The sequence below is a fragment of the Lineus longissimus genome, chromosome 3, assembly GCF_910592395.1.
Source record: "Lineus longissimus chromosome 3, tnLinLong1.2, whole genome shotgun sequence".
Lineage (NCBI taxonomy): Eukaryota > Metazoa > Nemertea > Pilidiophora > Heteronemertea > Lineidae > Lineus > Lineus longissimus.
In genome coordinates, this window is record NC_088310.1 from 17,677,007 (window position 1) to 17,693,121 (window position 16,115).

Below are 16,115 nucleotides of genomic sequence, written 5' to 3' on the forward strand. Positions count from 1 at the left end.
TTGTCACATCGTGCCTGTAAGACACAACAAGTCTCAAAGCATTAATCAGTCATCATGAGTCGGCCATGATATGGACGAGTGAGAGTTACACCTATTCGTGAGAAGTATCTGTCATTGGAAAGGTATAGTGTCGTCAGTTTTGCCCTTTGGGACATTTAAGACTGCTACACCTAACAGTCCTTATGACATCAAATAGTCCTTTGGTGTTTGGTCAACTGGTTGTGACAGGTCCTTGTCACAACCAGACTGACAAAGATACCAGGTCTCGAAATCAGCCATCATGAGTTGGCCATATAGCCATAACAGCGCCACCCAAGAGGCGCTGATGTCGGAGAATCTGTCATTGGAGTGGTGTAGTGTCGACGTTTTTTTCGAAGGGTCATTTAAAATTGCTACACCGGTTTCACATGACAGCTACTATGGTCGACTGATTGCGATGGGTCCTGGTCACAACCAGCCCGCCAGAGCCAACAGATCACGAAACAACAATCTCACGAATCTGCTATGGACAAAATAATGATGGTCAACGGTCGGATGCAGCGATAACAGCGCCATCAATGAGGCATTCATGTCCGAGAATCTTCACTGGAATAGTAATGTCGCAATTTGTCATTGAAAAGGCATAATGTGGTCGGTTTTGTCCTTGGACATTTAAGACTGCTACACCTGACGGTTATCATGGCAACAATAAGTCCTTTAGTGATTTGGTCAACTGGTTGCGACAGGTCCTTGTCACATCGAGACCGTAAAATAACAGGTTTTGAAACATCAGTCACTCATCATGAGTCGGCCATGATATGGACGAAATAGTGACTGTCGCTGATCTGATTGCAGTCATAATAGTACCACCCATGTGATATTCATGTCAGAGAATCTGTCATTGTAATGGTATAGTGTCGTTTTAGTGTCGTTTTAGTGTGGGCAATTAAAACCGCTACACTGAATCCACATGACAGCGTTTTGTCATTACATACTATGGTCGACAGATTGCGATGGGTCCTTGTCACAACCAGCCCGTCAGAGACGAACCGGTCTCGAAACATCATTGAGTCATCATAAGTTGGCAATATGTCTAGCATTATGTCGCTTTGTTCATAATAATGATTGCCAGCGGTCTGATTTAGCCATAACAAGGCCACCCATAGGCACTCATGTGGAGAATCTGTTACTCGAAATGGTGTAGTGTCGTCGTTTTTCAGGGAGGGGCATTTAAGACTGCGACTCCAAGTCCACCTGGCAGCCTTTGTCCCTTCATACTATGGTAGACAGATTGCAATGGGTCCTTGTCACAACCAGATAACCAGATCAACACTAAGTCGGCAATGTGGCTAGCAATACATGTATGTCTAACTGGGGTCATAGTTATAATAGCCAACGGCCTGATGTAGCCATAACAGAACCACCCATAAGGCACTCATGTTAGAGAATCTGTCACTCGAAGTGGTGTAGCGTCGTCGTTTCTACCGGACGGTCATTTAAGACTACTACTCCGGGTCCACCTGACTGCCTATGTCCCTTCATACTATGGTCGACAGATTGCGATGGGCCCTTGTCACAACCAGAGGCAATCTGTGCTAAAACACATGGGAGTCATCATGAATCTGCCATGGACAACATCCTGATTGTTACCGGTCTGACTGTAGTCATACTGACGTCACCTATGTGACATTCATGTCAAAGAATCGGTTATTGGAAAGGTAGTGTCTTCGGTTCCTCCGAAGGGATATTTAAGACTACTACTCCTGACAGTCCATATGACAACTCTTATTCCCAGTGGTCAAGTGAGTGTGACAAGTGACTGCTGGTACACCTGACAGTTCATATGGCAGCTTTTAGTCCCTTAGTCCCTTAGTGATGTAGTCAAGTGAGTGTGACAAGTGACTGCTGGTGCACCTGACAGTTCATATGGCAGCTTTTAGTCCCTAAGTCCCTTAGTGATGTAGTCAAGTGAGTGTGACAAGTGACTGCTGGTACACCTGACAGTTCATATGGCAGCTTTTAGTCCCTAAGTCCCTTAGTGCTGTAGTCAAGTGAGTGTGACAAGTGACTGCTGGTACACCTGACAGTTCATATGGCAGCTTTTAGTCCCTAAGTCCCTTAGTGATGTAGTCAAGTGAGTGTGACAAGTGACTGCTGGTACACCTGACAGTTCATATGGCAGCTTTTAGTCCCTAAGTCCCTTAGTGCTGTAGTCAAGTGAGTGTGACAAGTGACTGCTGGTACACCTGACAGTTCATATGGCAGCTTTTAGTCCCTAAGTCCCTTAGTGATGAAGTCAAGTGAGTGTGACAAGTGACTGCTGGTACACCTGACAGTTCATATGGCAGCTTTTAGTCCCTAAGTCCCTTAGTGCTGTAGTCAAGTGAGTGTGACAAGTGACTGCTGGTACACCTGACAGTTCATATGGCAGCTTTTAGTCCCTAAGTCCCTTAGTGATGTAGTCAAGTGAGTGTGACAAGTGACTGCTGGTGCACCTGACAGTTCATATGGCAGCTTTTAGTCCCTAAGTCCCTTAGTGCTGTAGTCAAGTGAGTGTGACAAGTGACTGCTGGTACACCTGACAGTTCATATGGCAGCTTTTAGTCCCTAAGTCCCTTAGTGCTGTAGTCAAGTGAGTGTGACTAGTAACTGCTGGTACACCTGAGAGTTCATATGGCAGCTTTTAGTCCCTAAGTCCCTTAGTGCTGTAGTCAAGTGAGTGTGACAAGTGACTGCTAGTACACCTGATAGTCCATATGGCAGCTTTTAGTCCCTAAGTCCCTTAGTGCTGTAGTCAAGTGAGTGTGACAAGTGACTGCTAGTACACCTGATAGTCCATATGGCAGCTTTTAGTCTCTTAGTGATGTGGTCAACTGGAGACCAATCCATGTCACAACGAGACCGACATACACAACAGCTATTTAAACAGCTCTTTGATCAGTATCATGAGTCGGCCATAAGGACTAAATGATGATTGTCCCCGATCCTATTGTAGTCATGATAATGGGTGATATGAATAAAGGCTAGCAAATGCTTTTACTTCAATTTTGTACAGAAAGGCCAAGTGTAAATGTACATGGAGTTTTAGATAAAAGCATTTGCTTGTCTTTATTCATATCACCCAATGGCTTTCCTGGCGGAGAATCCGTCACTAGAATAGAATTGTCGTTATTTCTCCCGGAGGGACAGTTGAGACTCCTAAGCCGAGCTCACACGTTGCGGCAGTGTTTTGTCCCTTCATACTGTGATCGACTATTTGTGACGATTTTTTGTCACAACCAGACCGTCAGCGACAACTTGTCCCGAAGCGGGTTATGATATTCATCTTGGTCCGATTGTTCTATCCTTGAATTGGCATGCATTCCGAGAATACGTTGTGTCGCCGCAATGTGTCTGTGAGCAGGACAATTCGCTACCTGATGAATAGATGGCATATGGGTTATGGACATCCTATCTTGCACCCGAGTAAGACAACCAGAGCAGAGTTGTCTTAGGTCCTCCAAGGACCAAAACATATAAGAAGATGCCAGGCCGTTAATTTCACTTTACCTTTATTACAAATTTTAATTGAAAAATTGAAAGATACATTGCATCTACAAAGCATTACTTTATTACATTACATATCATTATGAGCATTGGTTACAAAATGCGTCCTTTTCGTCGGTAAGGAGCCAATGTGGAGGTGTGACTCAAACTCTCAGCTACTGGTCAAGAGATCCCTGGTTCGACCCCCATATTCGGCGTGAGACTTAAGGCATGACTCTTTATCTATAGATGACACAGAGGGCTGGCCAAGGAAATTGAATGAACCATGCCGTGCAAGGTGAGCACGCCGGTGTAAAAGTAGATAATGTCCCTCCGAAAAAAGTGTCCGCCCTATTGTATTCTGACGGCTGATGGTATGTCGAGGCAGTGACCGTCAATACTTTAGAGATTGATTGGTTGGCTTCTGGGCACCGATGTCAATACAAGTGATTTACTGACCAATTCTGACCGATTCCGAAGGCCCCTAGTGAATCGGCATCGTCCCTCTCCCAGAGCGGAAATTCGTGTTTGGGATGACTATGTGCTGCCTCGGGAATCCACCAATTAGTCAAGCCCTCCAACCCAAACAAAAAGTAACGTGCTATAAAGAAGACAGGGTGACATGTGTCTCTTGGCTAGCTTTCTGATTCCTGACACGTAACATCCAAAATGCGGGCTCTTGCCTACAAATTGGCGTGTCCCGGCTCTCATAGCCTGTTGGACCGTTAACGTTACCATTCAACTAACATCGTTCTTCTCAAGACATCTCACCTTTAGACATTGCATGAGCTCGTAATCAAAGTTGACACATGGCAATAGGCAATCAAATAAAACATTGATATGATGGCATCAGTAATCGATTACCCCAATATCTCTTTCTTATTGGTCGTTAACATCATTCCGTTACGTCATTAACCAATCACCTCCAACCTTTAATCAACCAATCACCTCGAAACTATCGATAATATCATTACTGAGCCGATTTACCATTCCCTTGGCGATCTTCAATAACATTATTTAGCCAATAGACGTCAGAAAGCGTAATGGCTTGTTCACAAACAATCAGTTAGATCAGTGAGCCGAAAATATGGATTTCATGAATAAAAAAACCTTCATGAATGAAAAGAACTAAAGGATGTTTTTGAGTAAAACTGGCATTAGAGCCTACATCCATCATCCTCGAATTCCATAGTCAGTTGTATAGTCCTCCCTCGCAAACGCTACACGTTACAAGCTGTGAGTGTCGAGAGAAGGTCTCTGGGCGCGGGATGTATATCACTATTGAAAAAAAATCATCAGTTCCATTATAATGAGATGAAAATGGTGGTCTCGGCGCTAAAACTTACGCGCTTGTTTTTTAGAAGATCGCAAACCGATTGGCGAAATCACAAGGAAAGGTGAATACAGCGTAATTTTAGTGAGACCTTTATGTTTGTTCCTTTATGGTAGCATATGCAAGGGATTCTGCCGGTTTGCGGCAGCATCGCGAATTGCTTTTGCGGAATGGGATTCGTACAAACTTGGCCTGGAGGAACATCACCAATGAGAATGAGGTGGTTATTGCCTGCCGGACGGTCACGTACGCAAGACAGATGTTCTACTGCCACTGTGTCGAGCAGTTTCTTTGACCAGTTTGGTGACATCACACCCAAACCCAATAAAGTGCTCGTAGGAACATTGAGATCTCGGAGCCTTGCATGTCAAGATGGTTTGTTGATAGCCATGCCGGGTTTCCCTTCAGAAGAGCCCGGCCAAGAGCGGCTACATGTACTCTGATGCTGCCTGCTCACCCAAGAAGGTCGAACGCCTGCGGCAAGGCCTGGTAAACGTCAATGTTAGTATCGTTGTGCTCCCTCAACAATCCCCTTCAGATGCTCTATCAAAGGTACATGAACTATAAGCAATTGATAAAGCGGTCTCTTTCATCAGAATGCGCTGGGAATGATGATCGGCATGGTCCAATTGCCGGATAAGAGTTGCGTGAGATTTGGTGAGACAGGGGATACAGTAGATAACTACGCGCTGCCGGCACCACTTTCAAGTTGCTGTCGGCCAGCAGAGTGTTTGCCTCGCCACAGATAAGTTTATAGTACAGTTAGGGAGGTTTTGCGAAAAGCTACGGACGACGCATTCTCCAAAGGACGTTGTACAAATATGCACCGTTTTTTATCGACGACGGGTCTCCGATTTCTCATGCTATTACGATTGTCGCGTAAATTAATTGGCGCCGGACGTGACGACACCATGAACCTTCGTATTATTTCGTACTTCGTCCTTCGTACGTTCGTAAGGATTGCGAAACCTGCCTAGTGTTGATTTTCGTACAACAATCAAATCAGGAGATCTTTGATAAACAATACAGCACCAATTATAAGTTAATTCTGAGCTTCGAAACTGTTCTCCTCTAATAACCTTCTAAATATTTCTATGATGAAAATTATACCAAATACAGCAACAGTTGTCTGTCTGGCGTTGCCATAGCAACAGCTCATGTTTGTCTGGTATGGGAGGTAATCTCCACAATTGACGGTACAATAAATCAGTTCCCTGGAAACGCCAGCGTTTCTAGAGCACAGTTATTGACGTAATGGCTGTTCCCAGTTAATGGATTTTAGCCTGGTACATGACAAGAGACGAAATAGCCACCTGACTACATCAGAGTCTACAAAATGACTGGTTTCATGAATCTCAATTTCAGGATATAAAGTTGATTGATTTGCTTAAACTGGACCAAACAATTAAACCTAGAAACGATCTTATGCAGCTAATGTCACAGCCAATGCCAGGGCCGCACTCCTTATTTTCATATCAAATAACATAATCCAAAATGTGTTGAGCTTTTTTATCTTCTTCGCCCACACGGACAGATAGACTGAACCACACAAAAAAACCGGTAAAGACCGGGAATGACTGGTTTTAGGCCCATGCAGTCATGCTGGTTGATAAGCTAATAAGTTTATTTAATTGCCTAGTGGTCATTACCATTGACTCTTGTTGCATGTACAGTAGCTGTACTGTAGATATTTTAATCATCCTTTTCCATTCAATATTTTTTGAGCGTATCAGCAATTATATAGATCACTATTTCATGCATTTATCAACCTCATGCTCTGGCATCTCACTTTCAACCACACTTTCTCACTTCACCATTGTAACTACACCATCCATTCTGTCGACATTTCCGTTTTAGATATCCCTGTCGACATTTCCGCTTTATTGTTCCTTCTCCGTTGAACGACCTCGTCACCGCTGCTGCCATGTCTTTCATGGCGGCGAGGTCGCAAAGATGAGTCTAAATCCTCCGGCGATTGAAACATGATGGGAATAGATACGTCACTTCCTGTCCCTATACTGTTTTCATCCCCGCACATTCCGTATAAATCCGAGAACGAGTAGTCGAAACTAACATTGTCTTGCTGTTCGCTAACCATTGTCTTATAATCCTTGATGCTGTCTCCTAGCGCCCACAGTTGCTTAAGAAGAGTGATGTCTAGCTGGCGAAGATTTAACTGAAAGGACAAAAGGGTGGAAGGCGGTTACTTATATGGTCACATCTGAAAGAACAGTACCTGTAATGAAGGAATGGCCTTGTGACTCATGTCATCTGAAAAGAAAGCCAGGGATGATGATGCAATCAACAGTGGACTGTTTCTTTGTCTGCTTTCCAGGAAATATGAGATAATTTTCAACAAAACAGCATCCTTCATCATTGGAAATGATATGTTTTTGCAGGAAACTTGGGCAATTTTGTCTCCAAGGTCGAAGATAAACCGAAAACATATTCTTAACTTTACCACGAGACAGATTGGCTTCTTTTATTTACTTCGCTAGTTCACTTAAGTGGTTTGATATTTGATCAGACAAATCATGGAACTAAGCATAACGTAATCCTTGTCAAATCTGTTTGTAATCCCTCAACCTTCATTGATGTGCCGCATCAATAAAGACACAACAGGTGCAGCGACGCCAACGTCTCTTTCACAGTAAAAGGATCTAGTTCCGGGAATGAGACGAGGTATGGCTCTGAAGGTTTTCGAGGAGAACCATGTCAAAGATATCAATAATGATTAAAAGATGATGTGCGGTTGTTAAGTAAACTTTGATGACAGAGCAGACTATAATGTCGTTGTTGGTGTTGTATCATTGTTAGCAATATATTTGATTTGTCATCTTCAGTATTTCTAGTAAGCCTAATTGATACTATCGATATCAATTTGATGATAGAGCCATCATGACGACATGCTATCTCGTCAATTAGTGTATTTCTTAGACAATATGATGATCTGCAACGCCAAGAGAAAGGATACTCCATTTCGCTGACAGACAGGGTAGCATGGCATGATTGAAGCTCGATCGTAATGTGTTTCAGGTAATGTGAGCATATCATCTGCACTCTGAACTTCCAGATTCCCTCCATAGCCGCCTGACACTCTTGTCATGCGTAGACAGATTTCTTCCAAGAGTATTTGTTTAATAACAGGTTTTTCCCTCTTTAAACAGTTTCTTCAACCATTTCTTTAACAGATTCCCTAATTGTAAGAAGATTTGTTTCAAAAAAGATTTACACTAATACATGGGGAGATAAGAACGATGTTCTTGTGATACGTTGGCTATGTGACGACAAACATTGCCCACATCAAAGCCGATACAACATCCGACTTCTCCAGAATAAGGATCCAGCTTTCTTGGAATGAACCTTATTGCCGACCCTCAGGGTCTGAAAGCACTGACTCAACCATGCACGCGCGAGGACAAAATCTATTTGATCAGTGATGAGACATATTTTGGTATTTGATTATGTTTGCCGTCCCTCGGTGTGCTATGTGTAGCAATATTGCTTTGTCGCCCTTGGTCAAAAGTGGCATTGGTCCCTCCGTATAATGTGCATCATTAAAACCCTTCCCCTGATACACTTAGTATATGACGATGATATTATGATACATTGGAATTGGACATTTTTCGTGTTTGTCTGTCGCTTTAATCTCTGTGTTTCCTTTAAAGAGATAGGTTTCTTGAACATTGGTTGCAAAAAGCTGTTTACCATAATAAGACGTTGGTGCATGTAGCAAAAATGGTTTGTATTGGATTTAATCTTCTCAGAGTTGATGAAAATAATGTGCATCTACGGCAGACTTCGGCGCATCCTCAAGCGCATGACCGGAACTCTAAAATGCCTCAATATCATGTCCGCTTTGGAAAATTACCTGGTGATGATATTCCGGAACAGATTATCACATACCGAACATCGTGGGTCTCCTTTTGGTATCGTTTTTAATTATTGTCTACCCCCATTGAGAACAGGTGTTCAATTCATGATTTGGTGACCACTCTCTATCTAATCACTGTTCAACAAATCTGACAGAAACGCTATATTGGCGTGGCATATCGAAAATCCATCGATACAATTACTCGATACAGATTCAGTTGTAAATGTATGTCTACACCCAGTCTGCCACACCAACAAGTTACCATATCGGAGAATACGTCCAAAGAGATTCTACATGTAGTAATACGGACTCTCAGGTGCGCGCCTCCTGGGCAATACTCGGCGTGGGGGTTTGAAAACCACCAACAGTCGTGAATATGGGCCCTGATGGTAAATTTGCACGCGGGCAGCAGTATAGGACTTTAAAAGTAATGATAACACTGCCATTATGAAAGTAACTTAGCCCTCCTCCTGCCCCTCTATTGTTCAGTGATGCAGATTTAGCTACATGTGCATATAGAAAGAGAGACCTAAGCCTCAGACCATGATGGGACAATGAAATATCGGACTATACTACACAAAAGGTGTTAAATCCCTGTCACACCGGTAGGCCTACTAGAGATCTCGTGTCCAGTATTCTGTTCGTCTTCGGCCGTGGGGGAGAAGTATGTGCACGGATAGGCATCCCAATCACGGGGGCCAACAAATACCCAAATCTATACCCTACTCAAACAGTTTATATTATGAATGGACAAAAATGTAATATATTGATTACTGGAGCCGTATATCGCAGGAAATATCCTTGTGTAGCTACATGATGTATGCATGTATTTGTGAATGGAACTTGCACTGCATGTTCGATTGGCTTGTCAATAAATATCGATACCAACACACTATTAAGTCAAACAGCATACTGAATTTCCAGCGATATTGCCTCCGTAGCCTCCACCCATGACGCGCGTAGTCTGGAAGCTGAGCAATGTCACTACATTGAGGGGCAAGTGGTCAAACAGCGGAAAGAGGTCTTTTCACTTCGCCGGAACTCCTCTCGGGGTGCGACCAAAAAAAACTACTAAAGGTTCTTCAGAAGCACAAAAACGTTTATTTCTAGGAGTGTGTGTGTATCTTTAAAAGTTTGAAAACAGAATTGGCCTTAAACCTTAGCTCTCCATGGGATTTGAGGATCAAGTCCATATTCCCACAGTTAACTAAAGAAGGATTTGCCTTTCCTTTTGAGGAAACTGGCGAAAAAAGCACACTTCAGATTACCGTATTGTATAAGTGATTAGCTATAAAAATTAATGCGCACTGAAAAGCCCGTTGAAGGTGGTCTTAAAATTCACCCCAATTAAGTATATAGATCAAAGGTATTAAAATTGCAATCGATATATAAAAAAGCGTTTTAAAGTCCTTATCTGTTTTAAATTGAATAGAAATAAAAAGCAGTGGGAAAAAATATACACCATGGATATACATTTGTATATGCAACATTAAGGTCCAGGGTCTAAATGGGAAAACATATATATTTAGTTCCAGAGAATATTGCAATATTTCAAAGGCCCAATAGTCTATAACCCAAAGTGACGAGTATCTTCATTTTTACACTGCCCGGAATTAAAAAGGAAGTCTAAGGGGCAATCACATTTTTTTGCAAGACTGAACCACAGATGCCCAAATGAAAACTGAGTTAACAGTCCCACTGCATCATCTTTTTTTGAATGACATATCGAAATTATACAAAATAAGGCAATTACTAGCACATCGGCATACGTTCAGGATTAAAAAAATGAGTTCAGCATATCGCATTTCGAGCTTACTTGTAATGAATATGAATTGGCGTTTTTCTTCTGATGATGTGTTTGCTGCGATTACTGCTGCCACGTTATGGCATTCAGTGCTGTAAATGCTGGTCAGTTGAACGAAAGTCACCTGTCGACAGAAAACAATAATTGGAAGAGAGGAGAGGATGAAGAAATTCTCTTGCACGGTCTCTTGCCATCAAAGCAGTACTGCTTAGGACGTCCCGAGGGATTCTGATGGGTACGGATAGAACCTTACGTTGGACCTGGGCAACAACGGTGCCCTGTGAGGCCATCACGATGCATTTTTGCCGCGAAGATACGTTCATTTCCATTGTAACCCGCATTTGATGCCAATAATGGGCTATTTTGGAAAGTGTATACCAAGGTCTTATACGTAATATATACCGAGACCACATCAGCCACTGTGCGCTCTGACGAAAAAATGGAGGGAGACAATATCACATCGAAATGGTTCACCAACACAATGGCATCAACAGATACGTTAGGGCTGAGGATCGCATTCAGCATCTTGAAGAAATGGGCTCCTTTGATTATAGCTTTCTTTGGTGTAGTGGGAAATGTGATTTCGTTACTCATAACCACTAAGAAAGAGTATCGACGTGTCAGCACATGTCTGTATATGACAGCTCTTGCTGTGTTGGACACAATTCATTTGGTAACTTGGGTGTTCTATATTCTTTTAATAAACCACCGCCTGGGAGAAAAGATGGAATACATCGAAGAAGTGATGACGTAAGTTGGAATTTTTGTTAAAAGAACCCCAACTTCCTGCAGTTTTTCATTTATAATTATGCTATCGCAGCTTCCATATTTGAAGATGGTGAAATACCAAAATAAACTCTTGGGAAGCGGGTGGAAGGACCCATGAGGAGAGAACACAAGTTTGCCAGTCGGCATCTTGACCATCAATGTATTGACAAAGCTCAACTTCCAGACAACGGGGAAGCCTGGGCGGTAATACGGAGGCAATAGCGCTGGAAGATCAGTATGGCCAGTCGATCATCCTGATATCCTCTTCCACAAGACCCTATGATTTAGAGACACAAGACTCCGCTACGTAATGCCATTTGCCACACTAAGATTCTGCCAGTCTCAGTATCGTTACAAAAATGAAGTAGGCTATGTAACGAGTCTATTCTTCAAATAGACCAACTTATTATTATAGGCTTAAAATCAATGGACGAGAATTAATGGACTAGCTTTCGATCGCGTCTTTATCAGGTCCCGGCCAGAAGTGCCGTCGAAAAGCTAGTGCAAGTTATAGTAAATCTTAAACGAGTTAAATCGTTTTTGCATCTGCAGAGAAATATGTATTTAACATCCCGAAAATCTATTTCAGAACCATACTTTACATAATATACGCATCTGCGACAGCTTCGAGATGTTCGCTTGCCGCCATGACTGTAGATCGCGCATGTGTGGTTCTATTTCCGCTGAAGGCCAGGAGCCTCTGTACAGCATCACGGGCCAAGAAAACAGTTGTTATTCTAACAATAATTCCGGCTGTTCTCGATGTCAACATTTTCTTTGGCTTCAAAATTCAGTTTCTCGGGACTGATTTCGCGGTGGTCGAAACTGAGTTCAATGATCATCCCTGGTTCGAGGCGATCATTGCTGCCTACCACTGGATGGCAAACGGGGTCTTGCCATTCTCAGTCATTTTTATATCGAATGTTTTAATCTTAACCAGCGTGAGACGTGCGGCATCTTACAGGCGACAGATGGCCAAAGATGAAATAAAGGAAAACACAGAAAATGCCCACATGACGAGGATGCTCGTGTTAGTATCTCTTGCCTTCGTCATTCTCTGCTCGCCGTATTCGATATATGAGGTGTTAGTCGCAATACCGGAAGTGATGGCGGAATATGATTACAGCGACATCTATTGGCTTCTTAGACTGAATGTGATATTTTGGACCGTGGGAGCAATTTCTGGGATGAACCACGCGGTCAACTTCTACCTGTATGTCCTTGGAGGGAAGAAGTACAGGAGTGATGCAATAAAGGTTTTGACCACATGCTTTACGGGAAAGAGAAACTGACGTGCTTAGTCCCAACAAAACCTTTGTCTTCATTCTTATTCTTCTTCATCCAGAGCTCGCCCACGGCCAGGAATGCCCTCGCAATGGTCCGGTGAAACGTTCGCTTTTTTACTGAGAAAGAAACCTCGAAGGTACCGGTACCTGCGGGAGCATGAATTTTGTTCCTCAAAACTCCGCTTCTCGTGCGAACTTCGGACTAACTCGACGTCCATGTATGTTTACGGTGGAGATATTTGTTGCATTGATCCATATTTCGCCCTTACGAGATAACTATGGCATTTACAAGAAACTTTCGCTCTTTTGGTTGCGAACAGGTTATCAGTAGTCTAAGTAATGATTATTACTAAATCAAATTACAGTGCTGTAGGTGCTTGTCAGCGTCAGATAACTACCAGAAACACGAATGAACCTTGATCTTCAAGTCATGTCATGGATGACAACACATCGACTATTCTCTCTCTCACTGCATCATTGGCTTGTGGTATTCGACTCGATGACTCGACGACGCGATGACTCGATGACGCGATCAAGTTGGAATCTTTTTAAAGAATATCACTGCCTGGACTGTAATTTATACATAGAATCATAAGTGGAGGAAAATAAAAAAGAACCGATCATTACCAACCCCTTTCCAGCTGTTTTCACCGTATCTAATCCGACCATTTTTCGTTTCCTACAAGTTCGCATTTTTGATAAAACCATGCGCCATGTTGCTATGCAAGCTTACCGTCAATACAGCTGAATACACCTAAATATAGCTGGTTCAGATCAACCTCCTACCCAGGTTCTTTACGAGCAGAAATTCCAATCTTAAAATGACACGCGAGTTCCTGGAGACAAGGTTGGCTCTGGATATCCGTTCAGCACGGCAATATTAAATGTCCTATACACCTTTCCAGAAATGGGGCGCTGAGTGTCCGAAATAGTGATGTCATAAGGGGAAACTAGGCCTGTGGTGGAGGGACAAAGGAGATAGTCATGGTTGACCAACACACTTGGATGCCTTTAATGACGGACAAGGGGGAAAAAGTTAGTTCCAATGCAAGCCACCAATTTCGGAAAGCATGTACAGGGGCTGATGTATTGGGGGGGGGGGGGGGGGGGGGGCAGATGTCAAGGGGCGGAAGAGGGACTGAGTGACTGAGTCTAAAAAACTGCACATATGCTGCGAAATTCCGATTGTTGACAGACTACCACATGACATCTGATATTGGCCACTAGAAGCTTGTTTGTCAATTAAATCTCCGGTCATTTTGCATGCTATGAAACTTCCGCGAGTCCTTTAAATATCAAAATCAATCGCGGGGACCAATCTTCAGTGGCCATGGCTGGGGGGGGGGGGCACATCCTTCTACATACCGTAGCTGGGTATGGGGAGGCCGAGCTAAAACCTCTGCTGTTGCAGCGGTAGCCCGGAGACCAGGATCATGGGATTCCGTATTTTAGCAAAATCCATAGCAACGATCGCGTCATCGAGCCATCGCGTCGTCGAGTCATCGAGTCGAATACCACAAGCCGCATCATTTGCCCTCAAATGGGTACCATAACAACGTACATCATATAATGTCTTATACACTACAAAGATACACACTAGCTAATACATGCATTGATGTGACCACTGCCCCCCATACATGGGGTCCAAGAGTGAAACTGTGGCTGCCACAGAGTTACATGTAGTAGTATATGTATATGTGGCAATATAACGGTGTACGATTAATCTACGGTGTCTCAACGATGCATGGCTTATTAAAACACCGTAGATTAATCGTAAACCGTTACATTGCCACATATACATGTACTACATGTAGCTCTGTGGCAGCCACAGTTTCACTCTTGGATCCCATGTGTGGTTACATCAATGCATGCATTAGATAGTGTGTATTTTTGTAGTGTCAAGATGTCTCAGTTGTCGGTCACGAGTGACATTGCGCAATGAGAATTGATCGTTGATCACTTGTTTGGTAGAAGCCGTGGTGGAATTAAAGACAGAGGGAGATGGTTCGAAATACTGATGGTGTCGTGGATAGGGGTATACTGATATAATATTCTGGGCACTAGGCACGTTTTTGCCATTAGCCTTATTTCTAGCCCCCCCCCCCCTTCATTTTATTCCTTCTGTTTAGTTTGTCATCTCTCGTTTCTCGTTGACGAATGCCATTCACCCCCAATACTCTATCGTCAACGTAAAATGGGATATGCACAGTGTCACTCGGGAATCCCCGTGATATTCGCATCTGGGGCAGCTTCGAGATTAACGCTTGCCGCTATGAGGGTAGATCGTACATGCGCGTGGTTCTATTTCCGCTGATGTAGGCCAAGAGCCTCTCTGCAGCATCACGGGCAAAGAAAAAGTTGTTATTTCAATAATAATTCCGGCTGTTCTCGATGTCAACATTTTCTTTGGCTTCAAAATTCAGTTTCTCGGGACTGAATTCGGGGTGGTCGAAACTGAGTTCAAGGACCATCCCTGGCTCGAAGCGATCGTGGCTGTCTACCACTGGATGGCAAACGGTGTCTTACCATTCTCAGTCATTTTCATATCGAATATTTTAATCTCAACCAGCGTCAGACCTGCGGAATCTGACAAGCGACAGATGACCAAAGATAAAATCAAGGAAAACACAGAAAATGTCGACATGACAAGGATGCTAGTGTTAGTGTCTCTTGCCTTCGTCTTTCTCCTCTCGCCGTATTTGATAAATGAGGTGTTCGTCACCATACCGGAAGTGATGGCGGAATACGATTACAGTGACATCTATTGGCTCCTCAGAGTGAATGTGATACTTTGGACCATGGCAGTAATTAACTATGCTGTCAACTTCTACTTGTATGTCCTTGGAGGCGTACAGGAGTGATGCAATGAAGGTTTTGACCACGTGCTTTACAGGAAAAAGAAACTGATGTGCTTGGTTCAAACAAAACCGTTTGTCTTCATTCTTATTCTTCTTCATCCAGAGCTCGCCCACGGCCAGGAATGCCCTCACACTGGTCCGGTGAAACGTTCACTTTTTTTACTGGGAAAGAAACCTCGAAGGTAACGATACTTTTTATGTATTTTGCCTTGATTTGCCTTGATTTCGATAGAAACCAATTAAAAATGTCATTTCCTATAATTATCATATTAAAATGAGGCTTTTTAAAACATGCTTCTGATACACAAAAACCTTTATTTCTAGGTGTATGTGTGATCTTTAATAGTATGAATTGGAATTGGCTTAAAACCTTAGCTCTCCATCGGATCCAAGGATCAAGTCAATATTCCAACATTTCATTAAAGAAAGATCTGCCTTTCCTTTTGAGGGAGAAGCACAGTTCAGAGACTGGCGAAAAATCACTGTTCAGATTACCGCACTTGTTTTCATGTCAAAACAAGAAGTGATTAGCTATTTAAATCAAAAAATCCGTTGAAGGAGGTCTTAAAATTCACACCAATTACGTATATCGATCAATGTTATTAAAATTGCACAATGTTTACACATTCTGCTCACCTGGGAATCATTAAATTGCAGATGAAATGACATATGGAGGTTAAATTGACTT

General features: G+C 42.9%; 1 protein-coding gene across 1 annotated transcript in view; it reads right to left on the minus strand.

Moving 5' to 3' along the window:
- Window positions 1-3,526: 3,526 nt before the first annotated feature.
- Window positions 3,527-16,115, minus strand: part of LOC135484058 (uncharacterized) — a 36,755-nt gene continuing 24,166 nt past the window's right edge. Inside the window, exon 2 of the mRNA XM_064765146.1 lies at window positions 3,527-7,013. Coding sequence (XP_064621216.1) covers window positions 6,660-7,013 — 354 coding nt within the window. The 3' untranslated portion in view covers window positions 3,527-6,659. The remainder of the gene's footprint in view (window positions 7,014-16,115) is intronic.